Genomic DNA, 16627 nt, shown 5'->3' on the forward strand with positions numbered 1-16627 from the left:
ATGTACGTGTATGACTTTATATGTATGTGTATGTAGTGTGTGTGTATGTGCGTGTGTCACTTGTGACCAACCCACCCTAAGATTAAATTGACTTTGCACACGTTACTCGTTGGACATTTCCGTGTGTGTGTACATATCTACACGTATGTATGCTTATGTATGCTTATGTGCATATGTGTACACGTGTGCGTGTGTATAGCTACGCGTGTATGGGCATATGTGTATACCTGTATGTGCGTCTCTATATTTGCGCATGTGCACTTTTGTGTACGTGTATCTATTATATATATGCGTATGTGTGTGTGTATCTCTCACTGCAAATGCGGGCGCTGTGTGTGTGAGTTTGTGCATGTGTATAAGTGTTTACATGTCATTCTCTTCTTTGCGTTTATGACGTTCTACACGTAAGCGTACGCGCGTCTCTTACTGGTTTCCCCTCTTACCGCTCCTTCTTCCCCTCCCTCTTTTTCCGTACCTAAGTTTAAAGCGAACCTCCTCTTCCTCCCACCTCCTCTATTCGTGTGTCAAAAGTGGTTCGGCGAGGCAGACATTAAATAGCTTTAATACATACATATATGTCTACATGACCACTTGTATTTAAAGTTATATATATATACACACACACCATATACATATACATAAATACATATATATATTTCTATATACATATAGGATATATATCAGTGGCAGCCGTCTATAATACGTGTTGTTCGCAGTTATAGATTGTCTTTTTTCCGTTACTACAGCAGCATACACACTCACCAGAGCAACAACAAAGCAGACTTTGTTGTCCTTCCATTGAATTTATAAAACTTCTAAAGCATCAATCATGCCAGACAGTTGTTGCTGTACCTTGGAGGGTAAGTTTTAAGGCACACACACCAGTCCTTCATCCTTTTTTCTATCTATCTATCTATCTATCTGTCTATGTCTAGCTATTGTGTCTACCTGTTCATGTCCGTCTTTGTTTATCTATGTCTATCTGTCTGTTTCACTGCTGTCTAACTGTTTACATGTTGGCTTGAGTATGATCTAATGAGGGAGTCTGTCTATTTATCAATATCTGTCTGTCTATCTTTCTGTCTATGTCTAGCTATTTGTCTACCTGTTCATGTCCGTCTATATCTGTCTATGTCTTACTGTCTATTTACATGTTGGCTCGAGTATGATCCAATGTGGGCGTCTGTCTATTTATCTATATCTATCTGTCTGTCTGTCAATATTTCTCTACCTGTTTATGTCCGTCTATATCTATCTATCTATCTATCTATCTATCTATCTGTCTATCTATCTGTTTCTCTATCTATCTATCTGTTTCTCTGTCTATCTATCTGTCTATTTCTCTATCCATCTATCTGTTTCTCTATCTATCTGTCTCTAATTCTTTTCAATATATCAACTGTCCTTTACTAGCTATCATTCTATCTTTTATTTCCATTCTGTGTTGTACTTACAAACCGATCCGATCTGTCGTCAGACAGTCCCGTATCATTCTACTGCTTTTTGCTTATGACAAAAACCCTACAGCCCCGCCCCTCAGTAAACCCTCTCTGAATAAAGGGTTGCTGTAAGGGGCCTGCCACGGCCCTTATCAAGGAGCAACTTCGTTGAATCCACAGAGAGAGAAAAAGATCTTATAAATGGCGAAGATATGCGTTTCAATATTTCATATATATACTTCGGTTAAGGTCATTCATTTTGCTATTAGTTATTGTTATCGAAATATGGTGAACCCTAAGCACTTTATTTCCTTAGTATTATCAACTGGTTATTGCTATAGAAATTAGTGAATCCCTATTCGCTTAATGTTATCAATCGGTTATTGCTATCAAATTAGGTCTTATATATATACTATATTTACTTCATGTTGTCAACCAGTTATTATTATCGAAAAGGCTTCAAGTGATCACAGTAAGCGGCTTCTGCGTTAGTTTCCATAACATTTGGACAACAAACACGGAGTCCAGGAAACGCGAGCCAACGTGATCGTTCGGCTTGTTAGAAATAGTAGCCAAAATTTTCAATTGAAATCAAACTTCAGTGTGAAGGGAAGGACAGTTCTACCCCAGATGTCTCTCTCTCCCCTCGGGGTCTGAAGGGTTGATCTAGTTTTCTTAACTTTATACAGCCAGTCTTATGGCTTACAAGCATAAAATGTTTTCGTGAAGGGAAACAGAACTACTATATAATATTTGAGATCCATTCTTTCCATTCGTTTAATTCAAACATGTACAAAGTTGTAGCACCGACTACCTATTGAATTGTTGTGCATTCTCATTGATCACTCAATCGGTTACCTAAACTAAGATTGTACTAAAGTTTGTGCGCCAAACTACGTGTGTGTGTATGTGGTGTATGTATACATATGTATAGGAGGTGATATTAAAAAGTTACTGGACCAGTTATATTTGATAAAAAAAAAAAAGCTTATTTACCTAAGCCTTAACATCATCTCCTTCGAAATAGTAACCTTGCGCAGCACTACCCCGGTCTCAGCGTTCCTGCCACTTTTAGAATCCGGTCTGGAAGTCGTTTTCCGTAAGTGAATCGAGGACCTTCTGCAATTCGTTCCGGATTTCGACAACGGTGTTAAAACGGTGACCTTTGAGCTGCCTTTGTACGTACATACGAAATGGTATCAAAAAAGTTTCCGTAGCGCGCCAATAGATGACAGCACGTTCGCATTCGCACTGGGAGCTCGAAGTGGCCTTTATAAGGCAATGTGCCGAGTGACATCGCTGTGTTTACTTAGCAAGTTGTAAAATTTGTGATTACGTGTTTGCTATAGTCTGCGATTTTTGTCATGGGCAGGAATTTGGGTAATTTTTCAGATTAACACCCGAACGATCTTCACTAGGGTGTTGGGGTTACGGTTACGGACGGAATTCCCTAACCCAAACCCTAAAACCCTAACCCTGACTCTAAAACCCTAACCCTAACACCCTAGTGAAGATCGTGCGGGTGCTAATATGAAAAATTACCGGAATTTGGAACAAAATGCCAACGTGAAACATTTGCGTTGAACTTGGAAAGTCCGCTGCAGAGATGTTGAGCATGCTTCGGCAAGCTTACGACGACCAGGCAATGGGCCGTACGCAATGTTTCGAGTGGGAAGAGCCGTTCAGAAGCGGTGTCTGTGTGTGTTTATAAACTCACGTTGGCAGTTTGATTTAAATATATTTGAACTTTCAAGTTTTGTTTATATTTTGATAGTTTGTTTTTTGTGAGATATCTTCGAAGTCTGTCAGTAACGACTGCCATGCTCGTTAAAGTAATTATTTATTTAATTATAATGTTGCAAATACTATTAACCCACAGAATTTCGCAAAAAAAAAACAAACAAAAAAAACATTTCTGTCTAGTTGTCAACCTAGTGTCTGCTGAAGATATTAACCTAATCTCTCTGCCTTAAAAAACAAATTGAAGTCTAAATAATCTGTTATAGTCCTGAAAGAAAGGAAAAAAGATCGGGCAGTTGAGCCGGGGACATCTTTGCTTAATCAGTTGTTGGATCACAGCTGACCTCAGCCTAAATAACTCTTATACAAGCGCTCACCCACACCCCTGTGTGTATGTATAAATGCACGTATATAAAAATATATCTACACATGTATGCACCCTTCGACTTTGTTTCCTCATAACTTTCAGAAAAAACGGCTGCTTTTTAATGAAATGTTCTCCAAATACCAGAGAGTGTAGATTCCAGTTAGATCGGAATTTTATGGGGAGGAAAAATGGGTGTGCACACATACTGACATACATCACATATATATCTACAAAATATTAAGCTTCATTTTGTAATATAGTATTTGTGTGCGCGCGCCCAACAATCTTTTACATTGAATCCCGTTTATACACGCACACACACACACATATATAATATATATATAGCATGTCTACAGAAGTGTCTCCTATCCGACTTTGTTTCCTCATAACTGGATATTTTTAATGAAATTTTCTACAAAAACGTTGCAGATGAAGTAGGTACCGATTATATTAGAATCTACACCATCTGAAACGCATATGTAGAAAATTCCATTTAAAAAAAAATCTATTTTTTCTTAAAATTATGAGGAAACAAAGTCGGTGGTGGGAGGGGCACACTTGTATAAGTTTGTTTTTGAATCATGTCATCTGAGGTGATTTCAGTGACGTCTTTCAAAAGACTTGTTCTAGATTGTTGATGGCTAAGGCAAGAAAGCATCTTAGGATGTTGGTGTCAAGGGCTTCGATTTGGACATTTAAAGCAGATATAAAATTTTTTGGTCGTCATAGTCTTTTCATATTTGAGATGTCAGCAGAATAAACTTCAAAACTTTGGTTTCTAAGGTTAAAGTTTGGGATATATAGCTAGATATAAATAATGAAATAGCTAAAGCAAACCTTTATCCTGAGCTAATATCAATTGTAATGATTCTAATGATTTCTGTTTGATTTAAAAAATGTGTTGGCTGAGAATAGAGAGGAGCGTTCGTCCATGACAGGCAAACGGACTTTTGCTTCCAGAACAAAAGTTCAACATTTTATATTCTTAATTTTGCATGACTAAAAGAAGCGCTGCAAGTTTTTCTGGTGTTCACAGGTTAAAATATATTTTGGTGTCTTCTATGGCGACACTCGGATTTTCAAAAACAGCTTTTAAATTCCCAAAATGGAATTGAAGATTTTGAGCTTGTGTTTTCCTTGATATTTTACACTGTTGGTTCAAATTTCGACTTAGAGTTTATCCACCTTGGCCTTTTATTCTTATTTCCTTATTGCCCACAGGGGGCTAAACACAGAGGGGACAAATAAGGACAGACAAAGGGATTAAGTCGATTACATCGACCCCGAAAGGATGAAAGGCAAAGTCGACCTCGGCGGAATTTGAACTCAGAACGTAACGGAAGACGAAATACTGCTATGTATTTCGCCCGGCGTGCTAACGATTCTGCCAGCTCGCCGCCTTTGGCCTGTTATTCCGATATGGCCAGTATTAGAATTGACAGCCCAAAAATCCGTTTATAAAAATAATAGAAGCGGGATGACTAAAAAAGAAAAATCACAGTTTTGGCTGAGAACCAAGACGTAACGGGGGATGGGGGTGGGCTTTAGATTTTTCATTTAAATAAAACGAAAAAAAACAAACAATAATTACAAGTAATTGATGTCGCATATGATTAACGGTTGAATGAATCGGTTGTACGCAATGACAGTTTATGCAAATAGACATTACTTGGGTGAGAGAGAAAAAAATCCAGTTTTCTTTCAAAATCTTAAAACAATGAAACGGAAACATTGCTCGAGTCATTTAGTGTGATTTTTCTCTCGTCTTCTATTTAGTTTAAAAACCACCCGAACAGTTTCCTAGGATTTGGCGGAAATATATTGAGATTAAAAACATTCTAACCTTGGCCATTCCGTTTTTTAGGGACATCGAGAATGTAGTTCCCGATGCTCCTTAGAAAAACAAAAAAAAAAAACGGAAACTATTTGCTTATAATGAGTGAATGTCTATGTAAATATATGTATGCATGTGTGTATGTATCTATATCAATTAACACAAATTTTAAAATAATCTATCTTTAGACAGACATCGATTAAAAGAAATCTCATAACGATTAATCTAATTTATTTAAGAAAAATATTTCCATAAGGTGTCATATTTTAAAATCTTCCTCTAAAAATCATGATTTAATTTTATCATCTTTCTATATCTCTCTTATCTTTTTTTTATCTCTTATCATCTCCTTATATCTGTTTCTTTGAAATTCGTGATTCACTCTATAACCCCCCCCCCCCTCTCGTTATATGTCATTCTTTCTCTTTCCGACTTGCCCCCCCCCCATCTCCCGTTCTCTCTCTATATCTCTCTAAAGTTCGTTAACCTCGTCATTATATATCTTACTCTCTCTCTCTCTCTCTCTCTCCTCAATTATCTTATCTTTCCCCTTATGAATAAAAATCCGTTTTATTTCTGTTTGTTATGGAGTTGGTTAATTTTTATTTCAAGCCCCCTTCATGCCCTTCAAGCTGACCTATACTTCTTCGGTTTCTACAAAACTGCGTATTTTAAACGATTCTGTTTTAGACAGGTTAAAAATAATAATATTAATAATGATTATTTTTTATATAATTCTCCACAAGCTGTCAGGGAACATAATGCATGGAATGACGCACTTTAAAACGATTTAGAATTTTCAAATTTTAATATTTTACTACTTGTCAAGCGGTAACGGAGGGGACACACACACACACACACACACACACACACACACACACACACACACACACAGATATAGATATATATATATATATATATATATATATATATATATATATATATATATATATATGTGTGTGTGTGTACATGTACGACAGGTTTCATTCAGTTTCCGTATACAAAATTAACTTCTTTGGCCAGGCCAAGGTTATAGTACAATGCTTCCCAACATTTTCACTACCAAGGATTCCTTTTATTTAAAGGAGTTTTCCCCCAGACCCCCTAGGGTATAGAAACGTCTGTCAGCTAACATGTTCACGGACCCCCAGTACTACCTTAGCAGACTACAGGTTGGGAACCACTTCTATAGTAGAAGACTTGCGCAAGTGTGGGCTGGAAAGTGAACTTCTTACCCCAGCTGTGCATAACAAGAGGATTCATTAACAAAAATAAATATAAGCATATAAAACAATTATACATATTTTAATTATGTAAATTCGTTAATATCAATATAAAAGCTAATTTAACTATTTTGAATTTTTTTGAAATCTGAAATGTTTTTGTTTTTTTTTCGTCAAATTGTGAAATATTGATGTCTGATTTTTGGCTCTGAACCACAATTGTTGAGGAAAGAGTTCTTCCATGTGGAATTTCGATGGAGACCAAAGCAATACTTATTTTGGGTGTAAAAATAGCCAAATCAGAAATTTCCTTGGAACAAATAGAGTCAATGAAATCAACTTGATTACCTATCTTATTGATCTCAAAAAGATATCCGGCCATGATGACTGGATCGAATTTAAAGCCAGACAATAGTTATTTTGATAATACTGTTCCGTGCATAAAATTAATCAGAACATATTGATCCTTGCTATTGGCTGCAAGCAAGGTGTTCACCCAGATAAATAGTGAACTTATTTTAATAGCATTTCCCTTGAAGGCCATGTAAGAGATATTGGAATGATAGCTATAAATATTGATTACAAATTTTGGCACAAGGCCTGCAAGTTCAGGGAAGGGGGCGAGTGGATTACATCAACCCCAGGACTCAACTGGTACTTTATTAACCCTGAAATGATGAAACGCAAAGTTGGCCTCAGCTGAATTTGAACTCAGGATTTTAAAGAGAGATGAAATGCGGCTAAGCAATTTGCCTGCTTGCCACCTGCATATAAATATTGCAAGACATTTATGCATTCCAGAGAAGATACTTCCCATATGTATAAACTGGGATTTTAAAATTATACCCACTTTATGTTAAGAGGTAACATAGCCCCATTTGATAGAAATTAATACAATAAATATGATTGATTAAACCTTAAGGCAGTATCCTAGCATGTCCATAATCCAGGATCCAATAAGTTGGAAGATCACGTTTTGCTTAATATCTTTGTTTTCGCATGGTTTCTATTGTTGGATACCCTTCCAAAGATCAACCACTTTACAGAGTGTACTGGGTGCATTTATCATGACACCAGCACTGATAGTTTTGGCTTATAACTTGCTAACCTTCAAAGTAAAAGAGATCTCCTTTGATAGATGGGACAGATTTATTTTTGTGAAAGGATCACACACACACACACACACATGCATAAGACATACTTTTTTTAATTGGTTTCAATCATGGGCTAAGGCCATATCATGCCACTATTGTTTGAGGGTCTTCATGTGGACCCCAGTAGTTTGTCCGATACTTATTTTATTGATTTGTATAAAAACAGTGATAACTTGATCAAATTTAAATCGTACAAGGTACCACAGGCTTCAGTCTGTGGTACATCTATTGAATTTCACTTCAGAATTTGGTCAGAGGCTGAAGACACTTGCCCAAAGTGTTACAGAGTGGGATTGAACACGCGACCATGTGATTGGAAAACAAATTTTTTAACCACATTATCATACATGTGTATGTGTAAGAATATTTGATAAACCGCCAAAATAAATATAGGAATAAAATTAAAATGTTACTTGACCGATATTGTTATCTAGAACAAGATCAAACAAAAAAAAGAAAAGGACATTATTCATTCAAATAATTTTCAAGTTCAACATATGAAAATGTAAATACTTGGAAATTTGTTGAAAGTCGTATCAAAATGAGATTGCTGTCAAGATGTTTGTTCTCACAGACGAGACGGTTTTTGAAGGAAACATATCCAAATAGGTTTTAGTCATATTTGTATAGCAAGAATTGATGTATCCGCATCAAAAAAATATACTCATGATAATTAAGAACTTGATAATGCACCAATTAAATTCCAATGTGTTATTACAATGCAGTAAATACTGGTGGATAATGGTTTTCTGGTTACCATTTTTTCTACAGATGATTTGGGTAAACATCACTTCCAAATTAATTACGTACTAATGAAACAGCTGTTGAGCAGACACAGCTTTAACCATACACTTTCATAGACTGAACTAGGATGTAGATCATGAACAATATTGGGTGGGTTGTTTTCTAATTTTTGGTGGCAATAAATGTCATGAATATATTTTTTTTCAAACCTCCAGTACCAGTATTGGGCCAGTTTGTGCTTCCTGTTTCCCTATATCAGCAGACCTACATTCTGGTGCATTCATTTAGTGAGTCATTCATTCATCATTACTTCAAAAAATACAGCGAAGACTATGTACTTTTTGCTGATGAGATCAGAATAACACTGAAACATATCCTGGAAAATGTTTCTCTCATAATTGCCTGTAAAATTACTAATAGAGCATTTTTCTTTCGTCTTATTTTCTCACCATGTATTTATTTGCAGTTATCTTTTTAAACACTCCACGCATTAAATACAAATAGGTTGACATTTATTTTTATACTTGTTTCATTTGACTGCGGCCATGCTGGAGCACTGCCTTTACGTGCCAGTTTTTTAATCTTTTTGTGCAACTGAACGATTTCTATTTTCCTACACCACTGTGTTAATCATGTCTGTTTACTAAGTAAATCCTTCGCTGTTTAGTGGAAGATGAAGAATGAAGTTCTCTTGATTTGCTAATAAGGACAGAATAAGTCCAAAACCTGTTTGCAACTTTTACTCTTCTACATTTCATACCAAAAAAAAAAAATTACCAACTGATAGTTTTTTCTCACAATATTTTGTAAAATCTTTATTTTTAGACTTTAAATATTCCATGCATGAATATATGTCAACATTAAATTAGCTGTTATTTTTCAAGTGAATAACGACCCTGAGTTTATTTAATTTCTGAAGAATTTTTAATGTTCTACACCAATAAATAATATATTTAAGACTTTTAATACTCTATGTATTCAATTTCTAATATGAACTTAACTGTTAATTTATTCTTTTCTATTTGTTTGTTGGAATCTGGAGACCCATTCAATCCCCATGCCAAAGCAACAATGACCTGCAGGAGAAGTTAGGTTTTTATTTTTGACAGCAAAAGTTTTAGCAAGTCGTCACATGCTTTGTGAGAGTCTGTTTTTAAAAAAAATATTTCCATTTTGTTCTGGAAAAATTTATTTGCTGTTTTTTTTTATTTTAAAAGTATAATGACTCTTCCTTTCTCTCTCTCTCTCTCTCTCTCTCCCTCATACATGCATTTAGGCATGTATATAAACTAAGCATATTTGTACAGCTCCTCACACCACCACCATTACAACTGCGACCAATGCTATTCGTATCACTCCCTCCACCACTAACTTACACACACATACACACACAGCCACCCATTCTCTCATATGATAACATCCCTACAATCCCATCTTAATTTTGTGATTGTATGCTCTTTATAGTAACAAATAATCTATTTTATGATAGATAAAAACCACTTATAGCCTCTCCCTCTCTGCTTGAGGGTGTGTCTGTGTGTGATTGATAAAGATAAGTACCAATCAAGTATAGCAGGGTTGAGGAGAGGGTTGTCAATTAAATCAACTTTACTCCTTCCCGCCTCTCAAACAAAAAAAAATACTATTTTTGTATGTCTTTGTGAGAAATCATAAATCCACCATGCGACCTTTTGGCGCCTTTTAGCAGAGTCCATTGTCAGAAGCATTGGGACCAGGTCTTTAGTCTTGTGGTAACTTTATATTTTGATGTGTGGGTTTCTACTGCCTTTGCAACAAACCATCAGTTGTAACCTGATCATAAAAATTTCTGTTTTTAATGAATTATAAAAGTATTAAAGCAATTAAAATATGGTGACGACGATGATCACCACCAGAGCTTAATAATGTATGTCAATCCATTTATAACAAAGTATGATTTTATTTTATTTCTTTTCAGGGGGGAAATGTGGTTGCAGTTCATCCTGTAAAACCGGCAAGTGTGATAATACAGGATGTAAATGTGGTGACGATTGTAAATGCAAGGACTGTAAGGGACGCAAGTGCCAGTGCTCAGAGGGTGAGTCACTCCTTCTATCTGTAACATGTTGTCTTTGATTCCCACAAAATGGTTCATTCATTTCAATGTGTGCGTATAGGGGGATGCGGTGGATGAAAATATGTACATTAATAAAATAATAGTACCAAGTCAAAACATTTTGTTTTCAAAGTTTGCAGCCCTCTTCCTGTTTACGGAAATTATTATGAATGGTGGTTTTTATACTTTGTAATTCCTGGGGTTGATTTCTTTGACTAATAGGTGGTGCTCCAGCATGGCTGCAATCAAATGACTGAAACAAGTAAAAGAATAAAAGAATATTAAAGTCCACATGTTTAAAAGAATAATCATTCCCTTCCCCCTCCCCTCAAATATACACTAAATTTAGAATGCAATCATGTTGGAGCACTACCTTCTAGCAATGAAGCGATTAATCATTTATATTGACCTCCAGTATATATTTTACTGACTTGTGAAGGGTGATACATAAAATTGAAACTGGGCAGGTATGGCATGGTTTTTTTTTTAAAGCTTGGTCTCCTTCAGTTTTGGTAAAATCAGAAACGTTCTTGTCTGAATCTACCTAATTCCTTAATCTCAAAGAGAGGAGATTGAGGAAACCTCCAGGCATTGTAATTAAAACTAAACCACAAGACAGAGAGCTCACTGTCCAACTATAGATTACTTCTGGCTTTATGGTGTTCACCACAAGAATTATTATAAGAGCATGGATCCTCATTGAAGGAGGGACCTATTTTAAAGTTTAGGCTGTATGGTCCATCATCTCACAACACAACAAGCATCTGTTTAGTTTATATTTCTAATCTGGTCCTTGTTGGATGACTACAAATATCTTAATATTTATGATCTGGTCACCCTAGATAACCAACAGTTTTCCCGAGTAATCCTTTTTTTTTTTTAAACATTATTTGGAGTTCTGAAATAAGTTATTGTAAAAATAAACTATCTCAACTAATTAATTTTATGTCTTCAGTATTTTCTCTCTGAACTTATTTACACAAATATTTTAGTGATTACTAGTTTTTCAAATGTTGCTTTTCTTAACATTGTAGTTTCTCAAACTTCTACATTGTTAATGACCAACTAGAAATGGCAACCAAAATCCTTCCATTTTAACGAACATGTATTATAATCCCAGATGCACTCTGCTTGAACAGAAAGCAAGATGTTAGAGCTGACCATAAATTTTCTTGATCAGTGGGTAAGCAACAAGTAACACTATGAACCATGGGGGCAGGGAACCCTATCTTGTCACACTTCCTGCTAGAAAAATATAAATAGATTTCACACCTTACTGCCTTAAAGACAGCTTAGTTCTAGGCAATGTTTTGGAAAAAGAAAGAACAGGGCAATGTCAGGATTGTCATTGCAACAATGCTTTTTTTTTTCTTCATTTAATTGATCTTTGTTGACCTATAGCTCTTTCAATCTCTTCTCTCTTAAATTCTATTTCGTAATCTTCAGTTTGTCAATATCATTTAACATCTGCCTTCTGTGCTGACATAGTCCTATGTCTAGTTTGGCATTGTTTCTACAGCTTGATGCCCTTCCTAATGCTAAGTTTCTAATTTTTATTTCAGGCAATTGCAAATGTGACTCCGGCTGCAAGCATGGCTCAGAGAAGAGTTGCTGCAAGTAGAGAAACCACAAACACTTTGACTATGTTCTTTGTAGTTCTTCATTCATTGCTTTCATGTGTTTCTTTACTTGAATGATCAATTAATTATATTAATAAAATAAAATGAATTGATTCAAATTTGTCTTGACTGTTTTTCTTAAACGAAATACACAAATTGGTTTCATTTTGAGAGATTTAATAAAATAAATTTTGGTTACAATTCCTGAGGTGGATGCAGAACAGGAACGTATCTATTCTCGATATGTTCTGGCAGATTCAAGTGTGAATTATGTGATTACCGTTTTCCGTCATCAGACAATATCTGCTACCTTTTAAATAATATGTGGTGTATTGTTGTGTAACTTCGGTCATGACTGACCATGGGATTGCACCTAAAAAGTTCCCCTCCAAGGCACAAGTCCGGGCAAGGTTGTTTGTGGAAGACCAACAGTCACCTATGCATACCGGCCTCCCTTCTCCATGCCACCAGTGTTATCCAAGGGAAAGACAAAGGGGCCGATACAGCTTGGCACCAGTGATATCACAACTCATTTCTACAGCTGAGTGAAATAAAATATCTTGCTCAAGAACACAACACACAGTCTGGTCTTGAAATCGAACTCACAACCTCATGATTGTGAGACCGATGCTCTAACCACTGAGCCATGCACCTCCAAAACCTAGTGTAGTGATGGTGAATTGCAGTACAGCATAGTATATTGTAGTGGTGTATACTGCAGCGTAATGTAATGAGGTGGTGATGGTGATGATGATGACAATGACAACTACATGTATAATTGGAGCTACCGTTAATGTCTAACAAGTTTGAGGTTAACGAGCATTTAATTACTACTGTTTATCTCTATAGAAGCTACGTTCAATTGTTAACTGAATTTAACTTATAATGAAAGAATAATTAAGTTGTGGTGGGTCTGATTACAAGAAAATAACAATGGTAATGAGGTTAAAGGTGTTAGAATTGCTAACCACATGATCACAGGTTCAAATCTTACCACTGTGGTCATTGAGTTCATTGCTCTGCTTGCTCCAATGGTAGCTGTGTGGTTAAGAAGCTTGCTTCCCAAACATGTAGTCACAGGTTCAGTTACACTGCACTGCACCTTGGGAAAGCGTCTTCTATAGCCCAAGGTCAAATGAAGTCTTGTGAATGGATTTGGTTGACAGGAACTGAAAGAAGCCTGTTGTGTGTAGGTGTATTTGTGTGCACCCCTGTGACATCACAGGAGGGTTGTGAATGAGCATCGTCGTATGTGAATGAGTATGTCGCTGGGTCAGAGAGGACCTGATGTAATACTATGTTTATGGACCAATGGTGACAGCATGTCTGTAGGCCAGAGGGAACTAGAGCTAGGGTTCAAAGAGGACAGTTTATGGGTCAAGGGAGACAGCTTGTTTGTAGCCGAAAGGGCACAGTATATATCTGTGAACTAAGGGAGACAGCAGGTTTGTAACCGAGGGGGCACAGTATATCTGTGAGCTAAGGGAGACAGCAAGTTTGTAGCCGAGATGGCACATTGTATATCTGCGAACTAAAGGAGACAGCAGTCAGAAACTGGAGTGGCATTGTAAGTTCTTAGCAACCAGTCTGACAGCCTTTTGTGGGAGAGGGAGTGTAGTTTTGATCTCTCTCTGTCTATATATATATATGTGTATATATATATATGTCACCATCCCAGATGTGGGAGCTGTATTCTATGTGAACCATACACTCATTGGTTACAGAACAAACTCAACTCACCACTTCACACAGAAATCTGAAGATAACACATTACATACATAAACACACGCAAACTTGAAATTAATGATAACAGCAAAGAACAACCAAACATACCAAACCGTTCGGAGGAAAACGAAGAAAATTAACATTAAAAGCCCCCACCCCACCCCACCCTGATAAGTTGTGACTTTACAAACAAACGGATGTAAACACAAAGAGCTCAAGATAAATTATCATTAAACTGAATAATTACCAACTAGATAAACAGAATTTTATTTAATGACTTGGGTTATTGTGATAAATCATCATCATTTGTTAGGTAACAGCATAACTGGTTAGAAGTTCACTTCAAAACCACATGGTTTGGGGTTCCATCTCACTATGTGGCATCTTGTACAAGTGTCTTAGGATCGCGGTTTCGATTCTCAGACCTGGCGTTGTGAGTGTTTATTGAGCGAAAAAACCTAAAAGCTCCACGAGGCTCCGGCAGGGGAATGGTGGCGAACCCTGCTGTACTCTTTCACCACAACTTTCTCTCACTCTTACTTCCTGTTTCTGTTGTGCCCGTAATTCATAAGGATCAGCCTTGTCACACCGTGTCACGCTGAATATCCCTGAGAACTGCGTTAAGGGTACACGTGTCTGTGGAGTGCTCAGCCACTTGCACGTTAATTTCACGAGGAGGCTGTTCCGTTGATCGGATCAACTGGAACCCTCGACGTCGTAAGCGACAGAGTGCCAACAACAACATATATATATATATATATATAAAGGAGACCACTGTGGTCTCCTTTATATATTTATATATACAATAATCCTTTGAGATCTCAAATATTTTTTCTGAATCTCCTTGATTCTTTGAATGTGTTTGTTCCCTGGTATTAAAGTGATATTAATTAATATCCAATTTTTTACCCTACTGCTTTAATTTAATTATGTATGTGTGTGTGTGTACGAGATCTGATCAAAAAGTATTTGGGACTGTTGCTATGGTAACAGCTAAAGTACACAGTGAAGCCTCTTGGCACAGATTGACCTTGAACTCTGTTTCCCATGCATCTTAAGTTATAATGTCGTCGCACTTTTGTTGGTTTATAGCAGTGCTTCTTAGAGGTAGTGTGTGATCGTCTCGAGAAGATCAGGTTTCAGCTGTACAGGATCTCTTTCATTATGGTGAGGAAGAGAAAGATTGTTTGAAAGCATTCATAGCATTTGACAAATTGTGGGGTTTATGGCTACGGTCATGAAACCAAGACAAAAATCAAACCCCACTTGACAGGAACAAGATTTGGAGACATTGTGTTAATTCAAGAGAATGTGATGAGGTAGTTGCTTGCTATCCGAAAAAAACGGTGTTCCAGGAATGTTTCTATCAATGCAAATAACACTGTGCCTTCAGAAAGAACTCTACAACACATCGTCAATTTGGCATGGAATATTCAAAGAATAAATGCCAAATTGACGTGTGTTGTAGTTTTCTTTTTATATCACCATAGGCGTAGGAATGGCTGTGTGGTAAATAGCTTGCTTACTAACCACATGGTTCCGAGTTCAGTCCCACTGCATGGAACCTTGGGCAAGTGTCTTCTACTACAGCCTCGGGCCGACCAAAGCCTTGTGAGTGGATTTGGTAGATGGAAACTGAAAGAAGCCCGTCGTATATATGTATATATATATATATATATATGTATATATATATATATATATATATATATGTATATATATATATGTATATATATGTATGTGTGTGTGTGTATATGTTTGTGTGTCTGTGTTTGTCCCCCCAACATCACTTGACAACTGATGCTGGTGTGTTTACGTCCCCGTAACTTAGCGGTTCAGCAAAAGAGACCGCTAGAATAAGTACTAGGCTTACAAAGAATAAATCCTGGGGTCGATTTGCTCGACTAAAGGCGGTGCTCCAGCATGGCCACAGTCAAATAACTGAAACAAGTAAAAGAGTAAAAGTCCTTCTAATCAAGCTTCTTGATCAGGCTTCGTCGTCGTCGTCGTTTAACGTCCGCTTTCCATGCTAGCATGGGTTGGATGATTTGACTGAGGACTGGTGAAACCAGATGGCTACACCAGGCTCCAATCTGATTTGGCAGAGTTTCTACAGCTGGATGCCTTTCCTAACGCCAACCACTCAGAGAGTGTAGTGGGTGCTTTTACGTGTCACCCGCACGAAGGCCAGTCAGGCGGTACTGGCAACGGCCATGCTCGAAATGGTGTATTTTACGTGCCACCTGCACAAGAGCCAGTCCAGGGGCACTGGCAACGATCTCGCTCGAAAGTCCTTACACATGCCACGGGCACAAGTGCCAGAAAGGTGACGCTGGGCACTTTAATGTTTTGTGAAACTGTTTTGTTTATGTGTTTCAAGTATATTTTTTAATGCCATTTCCTTTTTTCTTTTTCTTTTTGCTGTGGGGGCAATGGGTTTAATTTTATTGAAAGTTCTTAGAAAGACAATATAATTGTATAGGTAGCTACCAGTAGTTACGAAATCGAAATTATTCGTCGTCGTCGTCGTCATTTAATGTCCGCTTTCCATGCTAGCATGGGTTGGACGATTTGACTGAGGACCGGTGAAACCAGATGGCTACACCAGGCTCCAATCTGAAGGCAAAATAAACTAGCAAAAATGGTACTTCTGACATTCCACTGGCACAGATACCAAAGTTCCAGTAATT

The 16627-nt window shown here is 37.0% G+C and overlaps 1 protein-coding gene across 1 annotated transcript; it reads left to right on the forward strand.

The window, feature by feature from the left end:
• Positions 1 to 372: 372 nt before the first annotated feature.
• Positions 373 to 12334, forward strand: LOC149131743 (uncharacterized). The gene is made up of 3 exons (XM_089366401.1): positions 373 to 860; positions 10459 to 10578; positions 12159 to 12334. Exons 1-3 carry the CDS (start codon positions 830 to 832, stop codon positions 12215 to 12217), a joined length of 210 nt encoding a protein of 69 aa, XP_089222527.1. The 5' UTR covers positions 373 to 829; the 3' UTR covers positions 12218 to 12334.
• The last annotated feature ends 4293 nt before the right edge of the window (positions 12335 to 16627 follow it).

Source organism: Octopus bimaculoides, chromosome 19 (genome assembly GCF_046866305.1).
Source record: "Octopus bimaculoides isolate indiv1 chromosome 19, ASM4686630v1, whole genome shotgun sequence".
Taxonomy (NCBI): domain Eukaryota; kingdom Metazoa; phylum Mollusca; class Cephalopoda; order Octopoda; family Octopodidae; genus Octopus; species Octopus bimaculoides.